This window comes from Rhinatrema bivittatum, chromosome 1, assembly GCF_901001135.1.
Source record: "Rhinatrema bivittatum chromosome 1, aRhiBiv1.1, whole genome shotgun sequence".
NCBI classification, from domain to species: Eukaryota; Metazoa; Chordata; class Amphibia; order Gymnophiona; family Rhinatrematidae; genus Rhinatrema; species Rhinatrema bivittatum.
Genome location: NC_042615.1, coordinates 55,902,657 through 55,923,960, shown reverse-complemented (window position 1 = coordinate 55,923,960; position 21,304 = coordinate 55,902,657). Strand labels below are relative to the sequence as shown.

Here is a 21,304-nt window from a genome sequence, read left to right as displayed (position 1 = left end):
ATGAAGCTAACACCACACTCAAGACCCTTGGTCTGCATTGCAATTCTTTTGTGCCCCACACATACTCAGGGCCTATGCTATTGGCCTTTACTGTTCTCTCCACTTTCACCTCTCAGGACTTGGATTTACAGCCTGCCCTTTTGACCCTCATGGTCTATGCCAGTGTTTTCCAACCTTTTTTGTGTCGTGGGACACCTGGCAATAGAGTTCATTTCATCGTGGCCCACCACCACACCTTCACAGTCATCTGTTCCCCATCGTCCCACCTCTGGCATCATCACCTTCCCTCTCCCTTTACCCCTTGCTGATATCACCCTTCCTTTCCCTTTCCCCCACCCCTGGCACCATCACCATCTCTTCTTTTCCTTCAATGCCCTAGCATCATCATCACCTTATCCTCCCTTTCTTCTTCCCTCTTCCATACCACCTTGGCAGCATCACCTTCTTTTCCTTTCCCCTAACAACATAACTTTTTCTCTTCCCTTCTTTCTCCCACACTCCCTGGCATCATCACTGTCCCTCTCCCTCGACCCTTCTGGCATCACCACCTTCCCTCTCCCTCCACACCCATATGGCATCACCACCACCTCCTCGTCCCTCTCCCTTCACTCTTCTGGCATCACCACCATCTTCTTTTCCCTTTCTCCTGGCATCACCTTGTGTGCTTCCCCAACTTGTCTTCCTTCACCCCTTGGCATCACCTTAATCTTCTCTCCCCGCTGGCATCATCACTACCTTGTCTTCCCTTTCTCTCCATCTTTTTGGCATCATCTTCTTGTGCTTCTATGGCATCATTACCACCTTCTCCCTCCACCTACCTGACATCACCACTTTCTCTTCCCTTTTCTCATTCTCCACCCTTCTGGCATCATCACCACCTTCTCTTGCTTTTCCCCTGGCATCATTATCTTCTTCCCTTCTCTCTCCCTCCACCCATGTCATCACGTCTTTTTCCCCTCCACCCCCTGAAATCATCCCCACTTTCTCTTCCCTTCACCCCTCTAGAACCATCATCATCTTAATCTTCCTGCTCCCTTGGCATTTTCACCTTCTTCCCTTCCCCCTCTGGTATATCACCTTCTTTGTCCAGCCGCCCAGCCCCAGTCTAGCCCTTATCTTCCCTTTTTCCCCAATCCCTGTCATTGTTACCTTATCTCCCCATACTTCCCTGGCATCATCATCTTCCCTCTCCGCCACACCCCTTGGCACATTTAACTGTTTCTCCTCCCGGGGCAAGCACAAGTCTAAGTAGCACTTAACTGCTGCTGCTGCTTTCTCCTCTGCCGGCTTCATCTGCAATAGTAAAAGCACGAGGCCGGCATATCTTGCAAGAGGGAGCTAACAGAGAGGGAAGCAGCAGTAGCAGATAGGTGCTGCTCTCCCAGCTCTTTTCGTGGCACACCTGCAGGTCAGTCATGGCACACTGGTTGGGAAACACTGGTCTGTTTTCAACCCTCAGGATCAGTATTCGTTGCCCTTGGGCTTGTACTCCTGGGGAATATGTAATTTTACCCTGCACTATCCATGATCAGTCCCGTGTCCTTGCCTTTTATAAGGCCTACAGTCTATGCTTATACTCTAATCCATTGTTGACTGGGCTACACCAGTATATCAAGCATCTTAAAATTGAGATAATAGGAGACCAAGCCACCAGTGTTAGGGTTTATCCAGTGTCCTGGAATCATTTCTTTCGCTCTTTGAAACTGCTTTGGAGTTTGTGCATTGCTGCAAGCCAGTTTTTAGTTAGCATGTACTTTTGAAGTCCGCCTTGGCAGCCTTTGGCATGTATCTGGGTGGTAGCCCTTACCTTACAGATGCATCATGGTACTTGTGCTTTGCTGGTGTATTGTAGCACTCATTGCCCTTAAGTGCTGAGAGAGCTGTAATTCTTCAGTGTATCATACCTCTGCTATCTTCCTGGTATATTGTAGCATTTTCAGACTTTATGGTGCATTTTGATACCCACCATACATATTGGAGTTTCCAGGCAGTTTAATGCATCCAGTTGCTTCCAGCTTCTTTGATGTCTCTGGGCTCTCTCCAAGGCATCTTCTGATATTCCAGTCTTCAAGGAATTCAGAACACCTTACATGAATATTTCAGAAGACTTAAGCTTTTGAATTGCCACAGTTGAGTACTTTGGGGACTGGTATCTTAATGCTTCTATACATTTACATCTTTTTATCACCTAACAATGTCTGTTTGGTGTTTCAGCATTTTCATTAGTAGTTTTTTCCCTTTGATAGTTCCTATTGAGGAAATCTTAAGTGATCCTTTGACACATGTGGACTGTAAACACAAGGGACCTAAAAGCTTAGTACCGCTTCAACCAATATGAAGTTCTAATACTACAATACCTAATGAAGATACATATTTGCACACTCTAGTGCCCTCATCTTTGCACATCATTGGAGAAATATCTTAGCACTTTTACTCCAAGAAAACTAGCTTTGTTCTCCTAACAAGAGACTCAAGCCTGCCATGCCTATCACTTGGCTTCCATGCCTAAAAATGTATGCTTAACAGACTGCTAATGCATATTAAGCCTCTCTGGCTGACACAGTTCTTCTTTAGTATCTTTATTTGTTGTAAGTCTTCATATCGCAAGTCTCTTCCAACTTCAGAGTTTTACAAAAATATGCAAACACAGCTTTAATGCCCACAGATGCAGACAGTAAGATACCGAATGGGCTGGTGCATGGAACTACAAACCTATCTGATTTGTTCCTAAGACAGTGTTGTATGAGGGGCTGTGACTGGAAACCCATTCTAGTCTGGTGCCTTATTTTACTGTACTTTCTCCATGGTACTTGAGATTAGACTGCACCTTGGTACAGTCTAGAAAGCATTGTCAAGTCCTCTACTGGCAGACTTATATGGAATGCATGTTTGTGGTGTTACGGCTATGCCTGCTATGTAGCCGCCTCACCACCAGAGGTCCTCCACGAGCATGTCCTTCTGGCTGGCCCACTCCTTCCTTCCTGTCTACTCTATACACCAGTCTTGTCTTTATAACCCTGTCTAGCAGTACCATCGGCGCTTCAGCATCGAGCTCGCCTGGGCTCCCTGCTCTAGCCTCCCGTGCTTGCTGTGTTTGGCCTTCGGGCCTTCTGTCCTGTTCTGTATTGCCTTGCTTGCTGTGTTTGGCCTGCGGGCCTTCTGACCTGACTCGCCTTGTTCTGTGTGTATGTGGCCTACGGGTCCTCTGCCTTCTGTGTGTATGTGGCCTACGGGTCCTCTGCCTTCTGTGTGTGTGTGGCCTACGGGCCCGTGTGTGGCCTACGGGTCCTCTGCCTTCTGTGTGTGTGTGGCCTACGGGCCCTCTGCCTTCTGTGTGTGTGTGTGGCCTACGGGCCCTCTGCCCCGCTCTGCTGCCTTCGGGCCTATGTGTTTCATGTTCATTGTCAGTGCTGTCCTGGTTTGTCTGTACCATTCTCTGTCAGTCTTGTTTTCTCATCTCAGTCACTTATACCTCCAGCCATTATCACTCTTACCTGCACGCTTCCTGAATTCATCCTTACCAGCACCCAGTTCCAGTTTCCTGTACACCTGTACCTGCATTCACATTCACACATACCTCCATGCAGTACCAGTACTCAAGTTCACCCTTACCTACATGCATCTGATATTAGGTATCCCCAGTCAGTGTGAAACTCCATTTGCTTATTCCACCTTCCCACTTGCCCATAGGGTTCATTCATTCCTGCCTGCACCAGCCAGCATCTGGACTCTTCTGCAACCCTGCCTCTCTCCACCCGGAAACACCCCTGTTAGTGGTGTTCTCGACTCCTGACCGGAGCCCATTCGTGACATATGGATCAATCTACCAAAACTGTTTGCCTTCACCCAGAGTTTTTTCAGTTTCCCACTGTTGTAGCCAAGGCAGATTTCCCTCAGAGTTCCTTGAAGGCATTTTTTGTTTCAGTATATCCAAAATCCCTTGATTCAGTCTTGTCTCAGTGTCTTCATTCCTAGAATGCATTTGCAATTGAATCTGTGATCCAAAATGCACATTTTCCTATATTTTTAAACCCCCCAAAAATGATTTTCTGGGCATTAAGAAATAGGCTTCAGTTTGAAACCCTTTTCATATAATACTTCTAGTAGTATGTTCTATTAGGCTATAGTTACACAATGTTGGGTCCATATTAGGAGCTACCACCCAAGAAAGAGATCTGGGCGTCATAGTGGATAACACATTGAAATCATCGGTGTGCTGTGGCAGTCAAGAAAGCAAACAGAATGTTGGGAATTATTAGAAAGGGAATGGTGAATAAAACGGAAAATGTCATAATGCCTCTGTATCACTCCATGGTGAGACCGCACCTTGAATACTGTGTACAATTCTGGTCGCCGCATCTCAAAAAAGATATAGTTGCGATGGAGAAGGTACAGAGAAGGGCTACCAAAATAAGGGGAATGGAACAGCTCCCCTATGAGGAAAGACTAGAGAGGTTAGGACTTTTCAGCTTGGAGAAGAGATGGCTGAGGGGGGATATGATAGAGGTGTTTAAAATCATGAGAGGTCTAGAACGGGTTAATGTAAACAGTTTTTTTACTCTTTTGGATAATTGAAAGACTAGGGGCACTCCATTAAACTCTGGAATTTGTTGCCAGAGGATGTGGTTAGTGCAGTTAGTATAGCTGTGTTTAAAAAAGGATTGGATACGTTTTTGGAGGAGAAGTCCATTACCTGCTATTAAGTTCACTTAGAGAATAGCCACTGCCATTAGCAATGGTAACATGGAATAGACTTAGTTTTTGGGTACTTGCCAGGTTCTTATGGCCTGGATTGGCCACTGTTGGAAACAGGATGCTGGGCTTGATGGACCCTTGGTCTGACCCAGTATGGCATGTTCTTATGTCCAGACAGCAAATATCTTTATATCCTAGCTCTTTCCTAATTTCAGAATCCAGTATGATGTTGCTTGGGTTCACAGCTATTCTGTATGAAAGAATACCTTAGCCTTTGACCAAAGCAGTCAAATCTCCAAAGCCTTAATTTAAAAAGAAACAAAGCAAACAAACCAGCAGCAACTCATGTTCTTATATTCATCCTCAGTCTGTTGGATACTTGTACCTTAAAGCTATTCAGTTTATCTTCCCCTTTGGGTATTTGTATTTTTATATCTACAGGTATATAGATGTTTTCAGTATCTTCTAATGTATTCATTGAGAACACAGTTCCTTCCTGACACTCTTCTAATTGTGGATGTCCGTGCGCAAAGTACTCTGGCAGACATCCTTAGCTTTGGGAATCCCTATGTGTAAATCCATTGAGACTGCTTATCGGAGAAAATAAAGTTTCTTACCTGTAATTGGTGATCTCTTATACCTACAACTCAATGATTCACACAACCCCACCCCCTCCAGCCTCCATCAACCCCCTATACGCCATTCTGTCTTTGATCTTTGCAAAAGGGGAATTTGGAGTATTGAGCAGTAGCTGGCAGTTTTGGTTTCCTATTTACTTAGTAGCTGGTTCAAAAGTATCAAGCTTACAGAACTGTTAGCTTTGGAGACTGCTTCGATCAGTGCTGTTGATAAGTAATTTCACTTTGAGGCAGTACTCCAAACATGACTGCCTCAAGGTGCTGAGGGGAATTTTAAATGCATTTACTGAACTTTGTGGAATCTTAAATGCAATGTGTTGTTTTTTTTAATGTTGAAATTTGTTTTAATCCAGGAGTATGCAAACATACATATATAACCACAGGTAGAACAATGTCGTAGTATATTCCAAGCAAACATATTTTCAAAGCCCCACCCCGTCTACTTTCTCTACTCCTATTGTAATAATACACACATTCAGTCTCTATGCCATTGCAGAAAGGGTTCCCAATATGATGAGTCACCCTATTTCTTGAACTGCTGTGAGATAACTTAAAAATGTACTGTCTGGATATTTTGATTGATAAACATAATGTTCATTGTTTATCTTGTGTACTTACAAATGTAATGTGCTAAGTTTCAAACTATAATTGAGGTTCCACTTAAAATGACTTGAAGGGAAATGAAAGCTCTTCAGTGTTGTTCACTGTGTATTTTCCTCTTCAAGGTAGCTGTTTTTAAATCACAATCATTAATGACTTGGTTTTTATTTTTTGCTACCTGGGGGGTATTCCTGGGAAACATATAGATCTGGCTTGAACTATTTTTGAGTATAGAGTGGCTGGATCTGCATTCTGGTTGGCTATTGTATTTTATATTGTTGGGTTATATTTTGGATGGAGTGAGGAAGATGGATGGGTTGGATTTTTGGACATGTTTTAATTGTTGTGGAAGGTAGCTGGTTGAGGATGAGGGTGGATGAGTTTTGATTAACATTTGATGCTTTGTAGGTTGCTTTGATGTTTGTGAAAGATGGGGTATTAAAATAAAATATTCATCCCCCTCCAAGTGTATGCTTTTCAGTTTAATCTTGCTAGTTCTCTGAAGCATTTCTGTCTAGGCTTTAGGCCTGCTGATGTCCCTGCTAAATGTTATGAGATTGTGAATAGATAAAGAAATCATACATCTGCATGCTGTTTAACTTATGTTCCAATAATATATAGCTAGAAAGAGATGTTCTTGTTTTTGCAAATTTTCCCTTATCCTGGATAGCATTTTATCTTGCAAGCATGCATGCTCCCTCTTAATCTCCTCCTTCAGCTACATTCATTGGCACTTTTCTCCTTTGTTTCCAGATAGAGTAAATGCAGATAAAATGAAGCTTCAGTTCCACTTTTATTTATCTAGGAAATAGAAAACTAGCAGTCTCAAATCTGAATTGGTACCATCAAACCAATTTGAATTAAAAAAAAAAATATTTCTGCAGTTTTGCTGAAAAACTTGAAGGCACACTGGAAAGCTTTTTATTCTCATGATCAATTTATCCTTCCTTAATTTATATTTGAAGTTATTGTATAGTATTTATAACTGCCACTTACCTGCTGACTCCATACACATGCTTAAAATCAAAGTGAAAGAAATGGCAAAACTGTATTCCTGGGTTTCAGGAAGTTGAGCATTGGCCATTTTGTATAACTATCCACACCAAAGTGTAAAAAAAAAAAAAGGAAAAAGCTGAGTGATGCTATAAATGCCAAAATAATATGGGATATTTTAAGTCAAATATTTAAAGTTGAAATGTAGACAAGTATAAAAACAAGTCCTAAAACTTGGATGCCTTATTTCTATTGCAGACTTTTTGGAAACCAAACCCTGTTTCCCTATTTTTTTTGTAAAGGATCTTATTTCCTGTAAGGAAATGGTAAAATTTATATTTGAGCATTTATCATCTTAAAATTCAAATTGACCTTTATCATCTTAAAAAATTGAAATTGACCTTTCTACTGCCGATAACACCATTTTCTCCTGGTTCAATGTCACCCTCAACATCGCCAACCAAATTTGCTCCACCGCCTCAAAAACCATCAACCCTACCCAGACCAACAAAAAACCTTGGTATTCACCTGAACTTAAGTCACAGAAGAATCTCCTCAGAATTTCCAAAAGACAATGGCGTAAACATCCCACTCCAGCTACGAAATCATCTTACTACTTACATATGCACAACTACAGGAATTCCATTCATAAAACGAAACGAGACTACTATGCCCAAAAAATACACAATCTCCAATACAACGCTAAGGCTCTATTCTCCATTGTCACCAACCTCATCAAACCACCTGTTCCTCACTCATCAAACTCAGGAACCAAAAAACAATGCAATGACCTAGACCTCTTCTTTCAAAACAAAATCACCTCCCTCACAGCCCACTTCCCCCCATAACTCCAACACCAAGTTCCATCTCACTAAACCTACCACCTCACTCGCATCACTCGATTCCACATCCTCCCTTGAAATAGAAAATATCCTAAAGAGGATGAAACCCTCCTCGCACCCTGCAGAAACTATTCCACCTAAACTCCTCCTGTCCATCCCTAAGGTAATCGCCAAACCTCTATCTGACATTTTAAACTGCTCCTTAGAACAAGGTACCGTTCCTTCCATTCTGAAACAAGCAATAGTCAAACCTATCCTCAAAAAACCCAATCTTGATCCCTCAATCCTTTCCAACTTTAGACCCATCTCTAATCTACCATTTCTCTCCAAGGTTTTAGAAAGATTAGTCAACTCCCGCCTTACTGATTATCTCGACCAACATAAAATCCTTTCTCCATCACAATTTGGCTTTCGAAAACACCTGAGTACCGAAACTCTACTCCTGTCCCTAACCAATACTCTTATCAAAGGAATTGACAGCGGCAACTCCTATCTTCTAGCTATGCTAGACATCTCAGCCGCTTTTGATACTGTTAACCACGACATCCTATTAAAACTTCTCACTAGCATCGGCATTATGGGAACTGCATTATCCTGGCTACAATCTTATCTACAAAATAGACACTACACGGTCACCCTAGGTAATCACGAATCCGACCCTATCGCCCTCAACCGGGGTGTCCCCCAAGGCTCCTCTTTATCCTCCACTCTGTACAATATATATATGCTTCCCCTAGCCAAACTCCTCACAAACCTGGGAATCGTCCATTTTATCTATGCAGACGATGTTCAAATTCTTATCCCTTTCACAGACTCTCTTCAAAAAGCCCTGCAATCATGGGACTCATGCCTTACTTCTATCACTCAGCTCCTTACCAACATGAACCTCACTCTTAACCCTCACAAAACTGAACTTCTCATTATCTCCACCAACAACACCCCTCATGCCAACCCCCCCATTACTTTTTCCTCTCATTCCCGAAACCTTGGAATCACCCTCGACAACCAACTATCCCTAAAACCATTCATTAAAGCCAAACTAAAAGATTGCTATTACAAACTACACACAGTTAAAAAAAAAAAACCAAAAAAAACAACTCAGACCTGTACTACACTTCTCTGACTTCCGCACAGTGCTCCAATCTATTATTTTCTCCAAAATCGACTACTGTAACTCACTACTCCTTGGCCTCCCCTCTGCTACCACCAAGCCCCTACAACTCCTGCAGAATGCCACTGCCCGAGTCCTTACTAACACCCGTAAAAGAGACCATATTACACCCATACTGAAAGACTTACACTGGCTCCCCATCAACTCAAGAATACAGTATAAATCCCTTTCCCTCATTCACAAATCTATAATCAATGAAAACAAGCACTGGTTGAACCACCTCTCCTAATCCGCACCTCACACAGACCTACTCGCACTATCCACCACGGTACCCTACACCTTCCCTCCCCCAAAGCCACCAAACATTCTTCCACAATGAAAACAGCATTTTCACTAGTTGGTCCAATCCTATGGAACTCCATGCCTCACGACCTTCGAACAGAAACTTTCACACCCAAATTTAAAAAAATACCTAAAAACATGGCTGTTTCAACAGGCCTTCACCTAAACAGTTTCTACTTACAACCCCCCATTAAATTATGCTTATGTCTCCTTAATGCATTTCCCCTTTTATATCCCCAGACTAAACGTAGCATAATATTTCTCCCCCTTTTGTACATACGTCTACCTCCCAACCCCTCCTCTCCCCCTCCGCCACGCTCACAATTTCTGATTTAAACATCCTTCCTCCCCTCTTTCCCATTGCCCTTCCTCCCCTCTTTCCCATTGCCCAGCATCTGTCCTTTTATTTAATTTATTCCGTTTACCGTTGTGATTCAGTTTTAAGTTATTCTGTAGCATTTGTTATTCCATCATACTGTTCTATACTCTCCTACCCCATCATCCTTTGATATAGAAATATGACTTTAATTATCTTGTTATATTATATTTCTTCAATACCTAATTATTAATCTATTTCATTTTTACTCTATGTTCCTTTAGGCATTTATTTACTTTTATGCGTTCCATGTAAAGGTTGTGCCTATTCCCTGTGGCCTTCCTCCTGTTCTTTGTAAACCGGTACGATGTGCAAACGGCTGTCGGTATATAAAAATGTTAAAATAAATAAAATCATCACATGCAATGTTTTATATAGTGATACTATGTTACTTAGAGGAATAAGTGCTAAATAGTATCATGATGGGTCACTTAAATAAAACAAGTGCCATTAATTTTTGGATTGAGTGATTGCTAATATATATAGATATATATATGTAGAAACAATGAAATGACTTCTGGTTACTTAGGTATTTCCTTTGGCATTCTTGGCAGACTATAACCTTAACAATGCAAGGCGATCATCTCCATATGTTTACTAATGCATTGATAAAGAGACGAGACCTCAAACTTAGTATTTAAACCAGCAGACAGCTTAATGAATTTGACAGTTGGATAAGTGACTCAGCTGCCTCTATTTACAAATCATGTCATTTATTTTCCAGAGGTTCTGAAAGTGATTGCCACTCTTCTGCGCACCTCTCCTCAGTCTCTGGAAACCATGGAGGTTCGGCGTGTGTTCCTTTCAGACATGATCAAGCTTTTTAACAACAGCAGAGAAAACCGGAGGTAATCATGCAGAGACTCTGGCTGCATGTCAGAGATGCTTTCAAAACCATAGAATTTTCAAGATTAGAGATGAGAATTGTAAACATTTCATGATGTCTAGTTTTCTTTTCTGCTACTGAAAATTTGCTTATGGTTATGACTACTAACCAGTGGCAGGCAGCTTATCAAATGACAGGGCTACTTTGAAAACCTTTGACGACATAGAAAATATTCTGAAGTATTATTGGTTTGATTAGAAAGCTATTGTATTGGGCTATAATGGATCTTGTATAAACAGCCTATTGAGAACTCTAATCTTCACGAGAAGCAGAGCCGACAACCTATCAGGATCCTGTCCCTCTTCAGAAAGATATCCTGTAGACAAAGCTTCCTCGAGCTTCCAGAGCTTCCTCGAGCACTGACTTGTTATAGTAAAGTACAGTGGTTCTTTTCATGTTGTTTAGATTTATATTCTGCCTTTCATTTGCTACTGTAGGTATGTCTCCCAGAGGGCTCATAATTTAAGTTTTGTATGTGAGATAATAGAGAGTGAAGTGACTTGCCGAAGGTCACAATAAACAGCAGTGGGATTTGAACCCTGGCTTCCCTGGATGGTAACCTACTGCTCTAACCACTAGGCTACTCCTTCTCTCATTAGTTCTCCTTTTTCTTTATATACTTCTTAGTTTATTAGCTCTGTGTCTGTGAATGGTTAGTGACCCACATACAGTGTGTGTGGCTGGCCGATGTCAATATGTTATCAGTAGGTGTAATTTCTAGGAATGGTAAGACTTTTGCATTTTGTGAGGGTCACATTGTCTCCGGAAACCACTAGAGACTAGACTGTGGGGCAGGGTATTTGCCCATAGGCAAGTGAGAATCCAGGTAGCTGGCATAGGTTGCCAGTGTATAGGTACATGTGAAGGCTTAGATGGGGCCTGAGCAGTGCTTGGTATGACCTACCAAGTGACCTGGTGTTCATCTTGCATGGATGTTACTTCTATGGACAAACATCTTTGTGAAGTTCTAGGAACTTCTTGCATTTAATCTGAATGCTATTTAAGGAAGGTTCTGATCTTTTGACCCATAAACAAACTGGTACTTGGCAAAAACAATTTGAGAACCCAGGCCTGGTCTATTTCAAAAACAAATGACACTTTTTAAAGTAGTCCTGGTTACTAAGCAGAATACACCAGTGATCCAGTATATTCTTGTAATTTACTGCTGGAAATAAAAACAGATTTAACTGTAAAGGAGCCCTGGAAAATTCCTCTTCCTCAGAGATAGCCAAAAATCGTATAAGTTCAAATTGTCAGTAGACAGTTTGCCTTCAGGTGGTATTTTTCGGTCCATCCTCTCTACTTTGAGCCAAAGGAAGATTATATGCATAGTTCATAGGCAAAATAGTCTCTGTAGCCATTCCTAAAACTTTCATGAGATTTAAACATTTGCAGAGGCAACATCTTGGAAACTCTAGGACAGTTAATAAACTTCACCATATTTCTCCTGGAAGAGTTCTCCAGAATTTGTTGACAGAAAGGGCTGAAGTAGTCATGACACATGGTTGATGTCATCCGGTGGACCTTTCTCTCTGGCTCAGTAAAGTTTTACTACTGAGCATGCACGGGAGTTAATTTTTGTGCTGCCCCTTGAGCCCCTCAGCCTTTTTTTGTTTGTTTCTGCATGGACGTATATCCTGTCTGTCCTATGGAGCAGTGTTTTTTTTTTTTTTTTTTTTTTTTTTTAAACATTTTTCTTGCAAATAAGTGATTACTTCCCTTTTTTTTGCACAATTAATTCTTCAGTCATCAACAGCAATACAGGTCACCTGACACAGTCATGTTTCGAGCTGTACTCTGCTTCAGGGGTAAGTGTATCAGCAGTGTTGGCATCTCTCTTACTTAAAATGGCAAATGTATCGCTGTTAAGCGTCCACGTACCTATTGTAAATGCCCCATATTGACGATGATTATATGGGACCCAGTATAGACTGTGCAAGAAATGGCATGCGTGGGTATTATGATGGTCCTTTAAGGCATTCCTTAATGGTGTTGCTTTATTTAAATGTTTAAACACACAGTGTGAATGCTCTTTTGATGTTGTATTCACTTTGCGTGCATTCTTTGCTATTTGACTCTCGTTTTTGGTGTTTTTGCCGATGAAGCACCATTTGGCTCATTTGGACCCAGTGGTGCATATACCAATGAAGCCACTATAGCAGTCAGCACTGTCAGTTCACTGGCCCCCAGGGCTATTGACACGCATGGTGCACGAGTGCGGAGCACAATCAACACTGATGCAGGTTGTGACTCATGCACAGGTGGATTTTGGAGGAGAGATGATTTATAGCTACCCTCCTCCATATTCATGCCCTTGACTCCATCTCACCTCCTGTTTCCAGATCCAGGCCTTCCAGGGCCTCTTCAGTGTTGGTTACCCAAAGCATACTACCAAGGTCCCTCTCACTACATTTGAAGACTATGGATTCTATCTACTCTATTGTGCCTTTGGTCTTTATATGACCATCAGCACAGCCCAGGAGGGAGCCGCCTCCTGGAGTCCAGTACTTGCTTTTCAACAGAATGGTCCTATACTGGTTTCAAAGAACATAAGATGTGCTATACTGAGTCAGACCAAGGTCCTTCAAACCCAGAATCCTATCTTTCAGAGTGGCCAGTTCAGGTTGTAGGTACCCGGCAGATCCCTAATAGTTGATCTGTTTCTTGTATTTCCTAGAGTTAAGCACTGGCTTTCCCAAGTCTACCGCTAATAAGGGTTTTGTCCAATCCTTTTTCGAACCCCATTATATTAGTTGCCTTGACCATATCATCTAGCAACTGATTCTGTAGCTTTATAGTACACTAAGTGAAAAAATGCTTTCTATGAGTTGTTTTAAATCTGCAAATCGTTTGTTAGTTTCGTGGAGTGTCCCCTAGTTCTACTGTTATTTGAAAGGGTAATTGTTTCCTATCTACCCTGAACTTAAGATTCTATAAATCTCAATCATATTCCCTCTATCTCTTACACACTGAAGACCCTTAATCTGTTTAGCCTTTTCTCACAGGACAAGCAGGATGGTTGTCCTCACAAATGGGTGACATCGAGGATGGAGCCCACCACGGAAAACTTCTGTCAAAGTTTAACAGAACTTTGACTGGCCCCTACTGGGCATGCCCAGCAAGGCACTGACCCTGCAGCCAGCAGGGGTCTCCCTTCAGTCTTCTTTTTTCCGCGCAGCAGTTGCCACGCGGTGAAAGGAGCTCTTCTTACCACGTTCCTGACAGGAATTCGGTTTTTTCTTTCCGAAGAAAATTTGCCCCTCAGGGGTCTCCCTTCGACAAATTTTTGTCACCTTCGCGGAATCCGGTAAGTTTTTTGCCGTTTTTTATCGACTGCCGTCGATTTTTGGCCCTCGAGGCCTGTTGGCACTTACCGATCCCGCGGCTAAATTTGGCCCTAGGCCATGGCGACGGGGTTCCGTCGTTGTCCGGATTGCACCCGGACTATGTCAATCACAGACCCCCATAGGGTTTGTGTTTTGTGTTTGGGTAGTGAGCATGATGTCCTGACTTGCACCAAATGTGCCTTAATGACACCTAAAGGTCGCAAAGCCAGGATGGAGAAGATGGGGCTCCTCTTCCATGCACCCACCCCAACGCCATCGATAGCATCGACGTCATCGGAACCGGCACCGTCGAAGTTGTACCACCACCGTCAACCCTCCGGTGACCGTCCACCATCGATGACTTCCCGGCTGTCGACTCCTGTCCCCTCCCCGGATGGGCGAGGAGATCGGAAGGACAAGCATCGCCATCGACGGCACAAGTCTCGGCCCGTCGAGGATCCACAACCATCGACCTCTGAACAGGCCGAGCCACCGACTAAAAAGCCTCGGTCAGACCTGGCACCGTCCACGTCTCGTTCGCAGGCACCGAGGAAACCCTCACCCTCTCGGGGTGTGGGAGCCGTGATCCCACCGGTTACGGTGGTCCCTCCGGCTCTGCCTCAGCCTCCCTCTCCCGTCGAGCTGGGTATCGTTACCCCTGGTCTCCGGGCAGAACTGGACTGGCTGGTCCAGGAGGCCATCGAGAAAGCGATGCAAAGGTTCCAACCTCCACCGGCACCGTCTCCGGCATCGATTCCGGCACCGTCTCCGGCACCGACTCCGCCACCGAGGAGGGAACCGACCACCGAGCCTTTGGTGGACGCTCTAGCACCGCTACTGCGCCGCATGGAGGCACTTATGACGGCCCTTCCATCGGTGATTCCAGTAGCACCGACAACACCATCGTCTCCGACAGGATTCTCATCGGCAGGAGAAACACCGTTTCTGATTCCCCCGTCCGGGGTGGTCCCATCGGTGCCTTCGCATATCTCTCCACCGATCTATCCTTCGGCTCCATCGATTCCAAGACCGGCACCGATTCCATCGGAAGCCCTCGATGCCATTCCCAATTCCGCCTGCAGCACCGATTCCATCAAGGTTTCATTCGATGCCTTCGGATCCTCAACCAGGTCCTTCAGGGCTTCAAGCCCCACATGATCCTTATGATACCTGGGGTGATGATACATCTTCTGACACAGATTTACCTTCACCCCCATCTCCTACAGAGAGTAGAAAACTATCTCCTCCTGAGGATCTCTCCTTTATTAATTTTGTAAAGGAGATGTCAGAAATTGTACCTTTTCAGCTGCAATCTGAGACCGATGACAGACACCAGATGATAGAACTGCTCCAATTTCTGGATGCTCCAAAAATCATCGCTTCCATCCCCATTCACCAGGTCTTTCTTGACCTTTTAAAGAAAAACTGGGAATCTCCTTCATCTGTGTCTCCAGTTAACAAGAAGGCTGACTCCACATACCTCGTCCAGTCAGCACCAGGGTTTCAGAAGCCTCAACTGGATCATTGCTCTGTTGTGGTTGAGTCCGCGCAAAAGAAGGCCAAGCGTCTAAAGCCACACTCTTCCACTCCACCTGTCAGGGATAATAAATTCCTGGATAGTGTGGGACGGAAAGTGTATCATGGGGCTATGTTGATTTCACGCATAGCTTCATACCAACTTTACATGACTCAATATAACAGAGCCATCCTTAAACAGATGAAAGACTACGCTGACACATTGCCGGACTAATACCAGCCACAGCTTCAAGCCCTTCTTAAAGGGTTTGAGGCAGGGAAGCATGAGATCAGAACGGCCTATGACATCTTCGACGCTTCCACAAAAGTTTCAGCTACTGCCATCTCAGCCAGACGTTGGGCTTGGTTAAAGTCATCCAACCTTCGCCCAGAGGTCCAGGATCGTCTAGCTGATTTACCCTGCTTAGGGGACAATTTGTTTGGAGAACAAATTCAGCAGATTGTGGCAGAATTAAAAGATCACCACGAGACGTTGAAACAACTTTCATCTGTTCCATCTGAGGTGTCCTCCAAACAACCACCTAAGAAGGACTCTAAAAAGTCGTTCTTTCGGCCACGTCGTTACTATCCTCCATCGGCCAGGCCTCGTCCTGCTCGATCCTCCAACAGACCTCAGCCACGTCAGCCTAGGAAACAAAGACCTGCTGTAGCCCCACCTCCTGGGCTTGCGGCGGGCCTTTGACTTCCCTGTACGGAGCACATGCCACATCCCACTCCCAGACATCCCTGTGGGGGGTCGACTGTACCACTTTTTACAACGCTGGATACAGGTCACCTCAGACCAGTGGGTGCTAGCAATTATCGCACAGGGTTACCACCTCAACTTCATAACTCTTCCAGCAGACTCCCCGCCTCTTCAAGCATGGAGTCTAACCAGCCATTTGACTCAATTACAACAGGAAGTATCCCTTCTTCTGCAATCAAATGCTATAGAACCCGTCCCTCCTTCTCAACGAGGGAAGGGATTCTATTCCAGGTACTTCCTCATACCAAAGAAATCAGGGGGGCTACGTCCCATTTTGGACCTTCGGGCCCTCAACAAATACCTTCAAAAAGAAAAGTTCAAGATGGTAACCCTGGGCGCGCTGCTCCCTCTGCTGCAAAAGGGGGATTGGCTGTGCTCTCTCGACCTCAAGGACGCTTATACCCACATTGCGATTACACAATCCCATCGCAAGTATCTGCGGTTTCTGGTAGGCCGCGACCATTATCAATACCGGGTACTACCTTTCGGTCTGGCATCTGCTCCACGAGTCTTTACCAAATGTCTCGTAGTGGTAGCAGCATTCCTCAGGAAGGAAGGTGTCCACGTCTACCCCTACCTGGACGATTGGCTAATCAGGGCCTCCACCCCTCAGATTGCTCAATCCTCCCTAAAATTGACAATTCACACACTCCTTTCCTTAGGGTTTCTTGTCAATTACGAGAAATCTTGCTTAGTCCCATCTCAAACCTTATCCTTCATTGGAGCAGACTTGGACACCTTACAGGCAAAGGCCTACCTTCCGCTTCAACGGGTCCAAACTCTCATGTCCCTAGCCCGCCAGCTCCAGTCTCAAAACACTGCCACGGCTCGCCAATTCCTCATTCTCCTAGGACATATGGCATCCTCGGTTCAAGTCACTCCCATGACCCGACTAGCCATGAGAGTAACACAATGGACTCTGCGACACCAATGGATTCAAGCTTTTCAGCCTCTGTCCTCCATAGTCACAGTTACACAAGCGCTACGTCTGTCTTTAACCTGGTGGACGACTCAGGTCAACCTCCTTCAGGGCTTACCTTTTCTCCTACCAGATCCACAAGTAATCCTAACCACCGACGCTTCCCACATCGGTTGGGGAGCCCATGTGGACGATTTCCAAACCCAAGGGTTATGGTCACCAGACGAAGCCGAACACCAGATAAATTTCTTGGAACTTCGAGCAATCCGCTACGTGCTCAGAACTTTCAAAGATCATCTCTTGAATCAGATAATCTTAATCCAGACAGACAACCAAGTGGCCATGTGGTACATAAACAAGCAGGGAGGCACAGGCTCCTTCCTTCTGTGTCAGGAAGCTGCGCAGATTTGGGCAGAAGCCCTCTCCCACTCCATGTACCTCAGGGCCACTTACCTGCCGGGAGTAGACAATGTGTTGGCAGACCGGCTAAGCCGTGTCTTCCAACCACACGAGTGGTCGCTAGACCCTCTGGTAGCGACCTCTCTGTTTCGCAAGTGGGGTTCTCCCCGCATAGACCTCTTTGCGTCCCCTCAGAACCACAAGGTGGACGATTACTGCTCTCTCATTCGAAGCCAGTACTCTCGGCCGAGGGATGCCTTCTCCCGCAAGTGGACGACAGGTCTGCTCTATGCATTCCCTCCACTTCCTCTTCTGTCAAGGACTCTCGTGAAGCTTCGCCAGGACGGAGGAACCATGATCCTGATAGCACCCCACTGGCCACGCCAGGTGTGGTTTCCCATACTCCAGGATCTCTCCATCCGCAGGCACATCCCTCTGGGAATGGATCCGCATCTGCTCACTCAAAACGACGGATGCCTCCTCCATCCCAACCTCAAGGCCTTGTCCCTGACGGCATGGATGTTGAAAGGCTAGTTCTCCAGCCTTTTAACCTTTCGGATTCGGTTTCTCGTGTCTTGATAGCTTCACGAAAGCCCTCCACCAGAAGATCCTATTCATATAAATGGAAAAGGTACACATCATGGTGCACTTCTCAGTCCCTTGATCCCCTTTCCTGTCCAATCTCTAAGTTCTTGGACTATTTATGGCATCTATCAGAATCCGGTCTTAAAACCTCTTCCATTAGGATGCATGTCAGTGCGGTAGCCGCTTTCCATAAAGGTATAGAGGGTGTTCCTATTTCAGTACAACCCCTGGTAACACGCTTTCTTAAAGGCTTGCTCCATCTGAAGCCACCTTTACGTCCTCCGGCCCCATCTTGGGACCTTAATCTGGTTCTTGGTCGCCTTATGAAACCACCTTTCGAACCTCTGCAATCCTGTGACCTAAAATATCTCACATGGAAAGTGTTATTCCTTTTGGCTATCACTTCAGCTCGCAGGGTTAGTGAATTACAGGCCCTAGTTACCTATCCGCCTTACACTAAACTCCTGCAGGACCGGGCAGTACTCCGCACTCACCCTAAATTCTTACCTAAGGTAGTTTCGGAGTTTCATATGAATCAATCCATTATACTACCTATCTTTTTTCCCAGGCCCCACTCCAACTCCGGGGAACAGACTCTGCATACCCTAGACTGCAAACGAGCTCTAGCTTTTTATCTAGACCGTACACTTGCACACAGGAAGAGCACTCAATTATTTGTCTCTTTCCATCCTAACAAGTTAGGACAACCTGTGGGTAAGCAGGCTCTTTCCTCCTGGTTGGCGGACTGCATTTCTTTTTGCTATCAGCAAGCTGGCATTCCTTTTCAAGACCGTGTAAAAGCACACTCTGTGAGGGCCATGGCGACTTCGGTAGCACACCTTCGATCGGTGCCGCTTCCTGACATCTGTAAAGCTGCAACCTGGAGTTCTCTCCATACCTTTGCAGCCCACTATTGTTTGGACAAAGCTGGAAGACAGGACTCCATCTTCGGCCAATCTGTCTTGCGTAACCTTTTTCCAACCTGATGTACCAACACCCTTCCACCTTCCCCGTAGGGTGCGGATGCCCTTTACCAAATTCCACCCCAGTTGTTGTGCCTGTTGCACGTCGTTGGGGGCATTTGGTGCAAGTCAGGACATCCTCAGCTCGGTACTCACCCATTTGTGAGGACAACCATCCTGCTTGTCCTGTGAGAAAGCAAATGTTGCTTACCTGATGTAACAGGTGTTCTCACAGGACAGCAGGATGTTAGTCCTCACGAAACCCGCCCGCCACCCCGCGGTGTTGGGTTCGTTTTAGTTTTTACTTTTTTAGGCACTGCCTGTAGCTTTGAAAATCAGACTGAAGGGAGACCCCTGCTGGCTGCAGGGTCAGTGCCTTGCTGGGCATGCCCAGTAGGGGCCAGTCAAAGTTCTGTTAAACTTTGACAGATGTTTTCCGTGGTGGGCTCCATCCTCGATGTCACCCATTTGTGAGGACTAACATCCTGCTGTCCTGTGAGAACACCTGTTATATCAGGTAAGCAACATTTGCTTTTCCATAAGGGAGCTTTTCCATCCCCTTTATCATTTTTGTCACCCTTCTCTGTACCTTTACTATGTCTGCTGTATCTTTTGAAATAGGGCAATCAGAACTACACATAGTATTCAAGGTGTGGTCGCACCATGGATGTATAAAAAGGTATTCTGATGTTCTCAGTTTTGTTCTCCATTCTTTTCTAAATAATTCCTATCTTTCTAGTTGCCTTTTTTTTTTTCTTTACAGCCACCACACACTGAGCTGAATATTTTAAGGTATTGACCACAAGGATTCTGAGTTTCTTTTCCTGGTTATAGATTTTCAGTACAGATACATTGTGTATCTGTAGTTGGGATTATTTTTCTTATGTGCATTACTTTGCCCTTGTCCACATTAAATAGCGTCTGCCATTTAGCTGCCAAGTCTCCTAGCCTCATAAGGTCCTCACGATCTGCTGCAGTTTTAATGATCTGAAACAGTCATCTACAAATTTGGTCACTTCATTTATGAATAAGCCAGATAGCACAGGTCCAAGTACAGACCCCTAGGGCACTCTACTAACCGTTTCTCTATTTGGAAAACTTACTATTTAATCCTATGCATTGTTTCCCATCTTTTATCCAGGTATTAATCCACAAAAGGACACTGCCTCCTATCCCATGATCTTACAGTTTCGTGAGTCTGTCAGGAGGGATTTTGTCAAATATCTTATGCAAATCCAAATACATAATATCACCTGGCTCACTTTTATCTACATGTTTTACACCTTCAAAAAATCTAATAAATTGGTGAGGAAAGACTTCCCTTTGCAAAACCCATGTTGACTCTCCCCCTTTAAACCATGTCTATGCGGTTAGTAATTTTGTTTTAAGATTAACTTGTACTATTTTGCCTAGCAGTGACATCAGGCTCACTGATCTAGTGTTTCCTGGATCACTCTGGAACCCTTGAAAAAAAAGAAAATAAAGCAAAACAAAACAAAAAAAACTGTCACATTGGCCCCCTCCAGTCTTCTAAATACCATGGCTGTTTTAAATGATAGTTTGCAAACATACAAAAAAACAAGTCTGCAATTTCATGTTTGAGTTTTTCAGAACTCTGGGGTGAATGCTATCTGGTCCTGGTGATTTATTATTCTTTAGTCTGTCAATACAATTTATTACATCCTCCAGTTTTACAGTGATTTTGTTTAGTTGCTCAGGCATCACCATTGAAAAATTTCTGCTGTGGATATGACCCTGACATCCTCCTTAGTAAGGACAGAGGCAAAGAATTCATTTAGTGTTTCTACTATTTCAGTGGCATTTATTCCCAGCCCTCGAGGGCCACTAACAGGTCGGGTTGTCAGGATATCCCTAATGAGTATGCATGAGATAGATTTGCATGTATACTGCTGCCATTGCATAGAAATCTATCTCTTGCATATTCCTCAATATCCTGAAAACTTGACCTGTCGGCAACCCTGGAAGGCTAGGAGTTATTACCACTATGCTATTATTTGAGCACTCCTTTTAACCTTTGGTCATTTAGCAGCCCAACTGATTATTTCAAGCTTTTTGCTTCAAATGTACTTGAAAAAGGTTTTATTACTTGTTTTTACCTCTATGGCAAACGTCTTTTCAAATTCTCTCTTAGCTTTACTTAATTACTTTTTTTTACATCTAACTTGCCAGTGCTTATGCTCATCCCCATTTTCCTCATTTGGGTCTGCGTTCCATTTTTTTGATTGATTGTCCTTTTGGTTTTAATTGCCTCTTTTACCTCACTAATAAACCACACCGATAGTTATTTGGCTCTCCGACAACCTTTTTTAATGCACAGAATACATTGTC

General features: G+C 44.1%; 1 protein-coding gene across 1 annotated transcript in view; it reads left to right on the top strand.

The window, feature by feature from the left end:
* LRBA (LPS responsive beige-like anchor protein) overlaps positions 1–21,304 on the top strand; it is a 1,658,631-nt gene that overhangs the window by 344,684 nt on the left and 1,292,643 nt on the right. Inside the window, 1 exon segment of the mRNA XM_029605291.1 lies at positions 10,322–10,445. Coding sequence (XP_029461151.1) covers positions 10,322–10,445 — 124 coding nt within the window.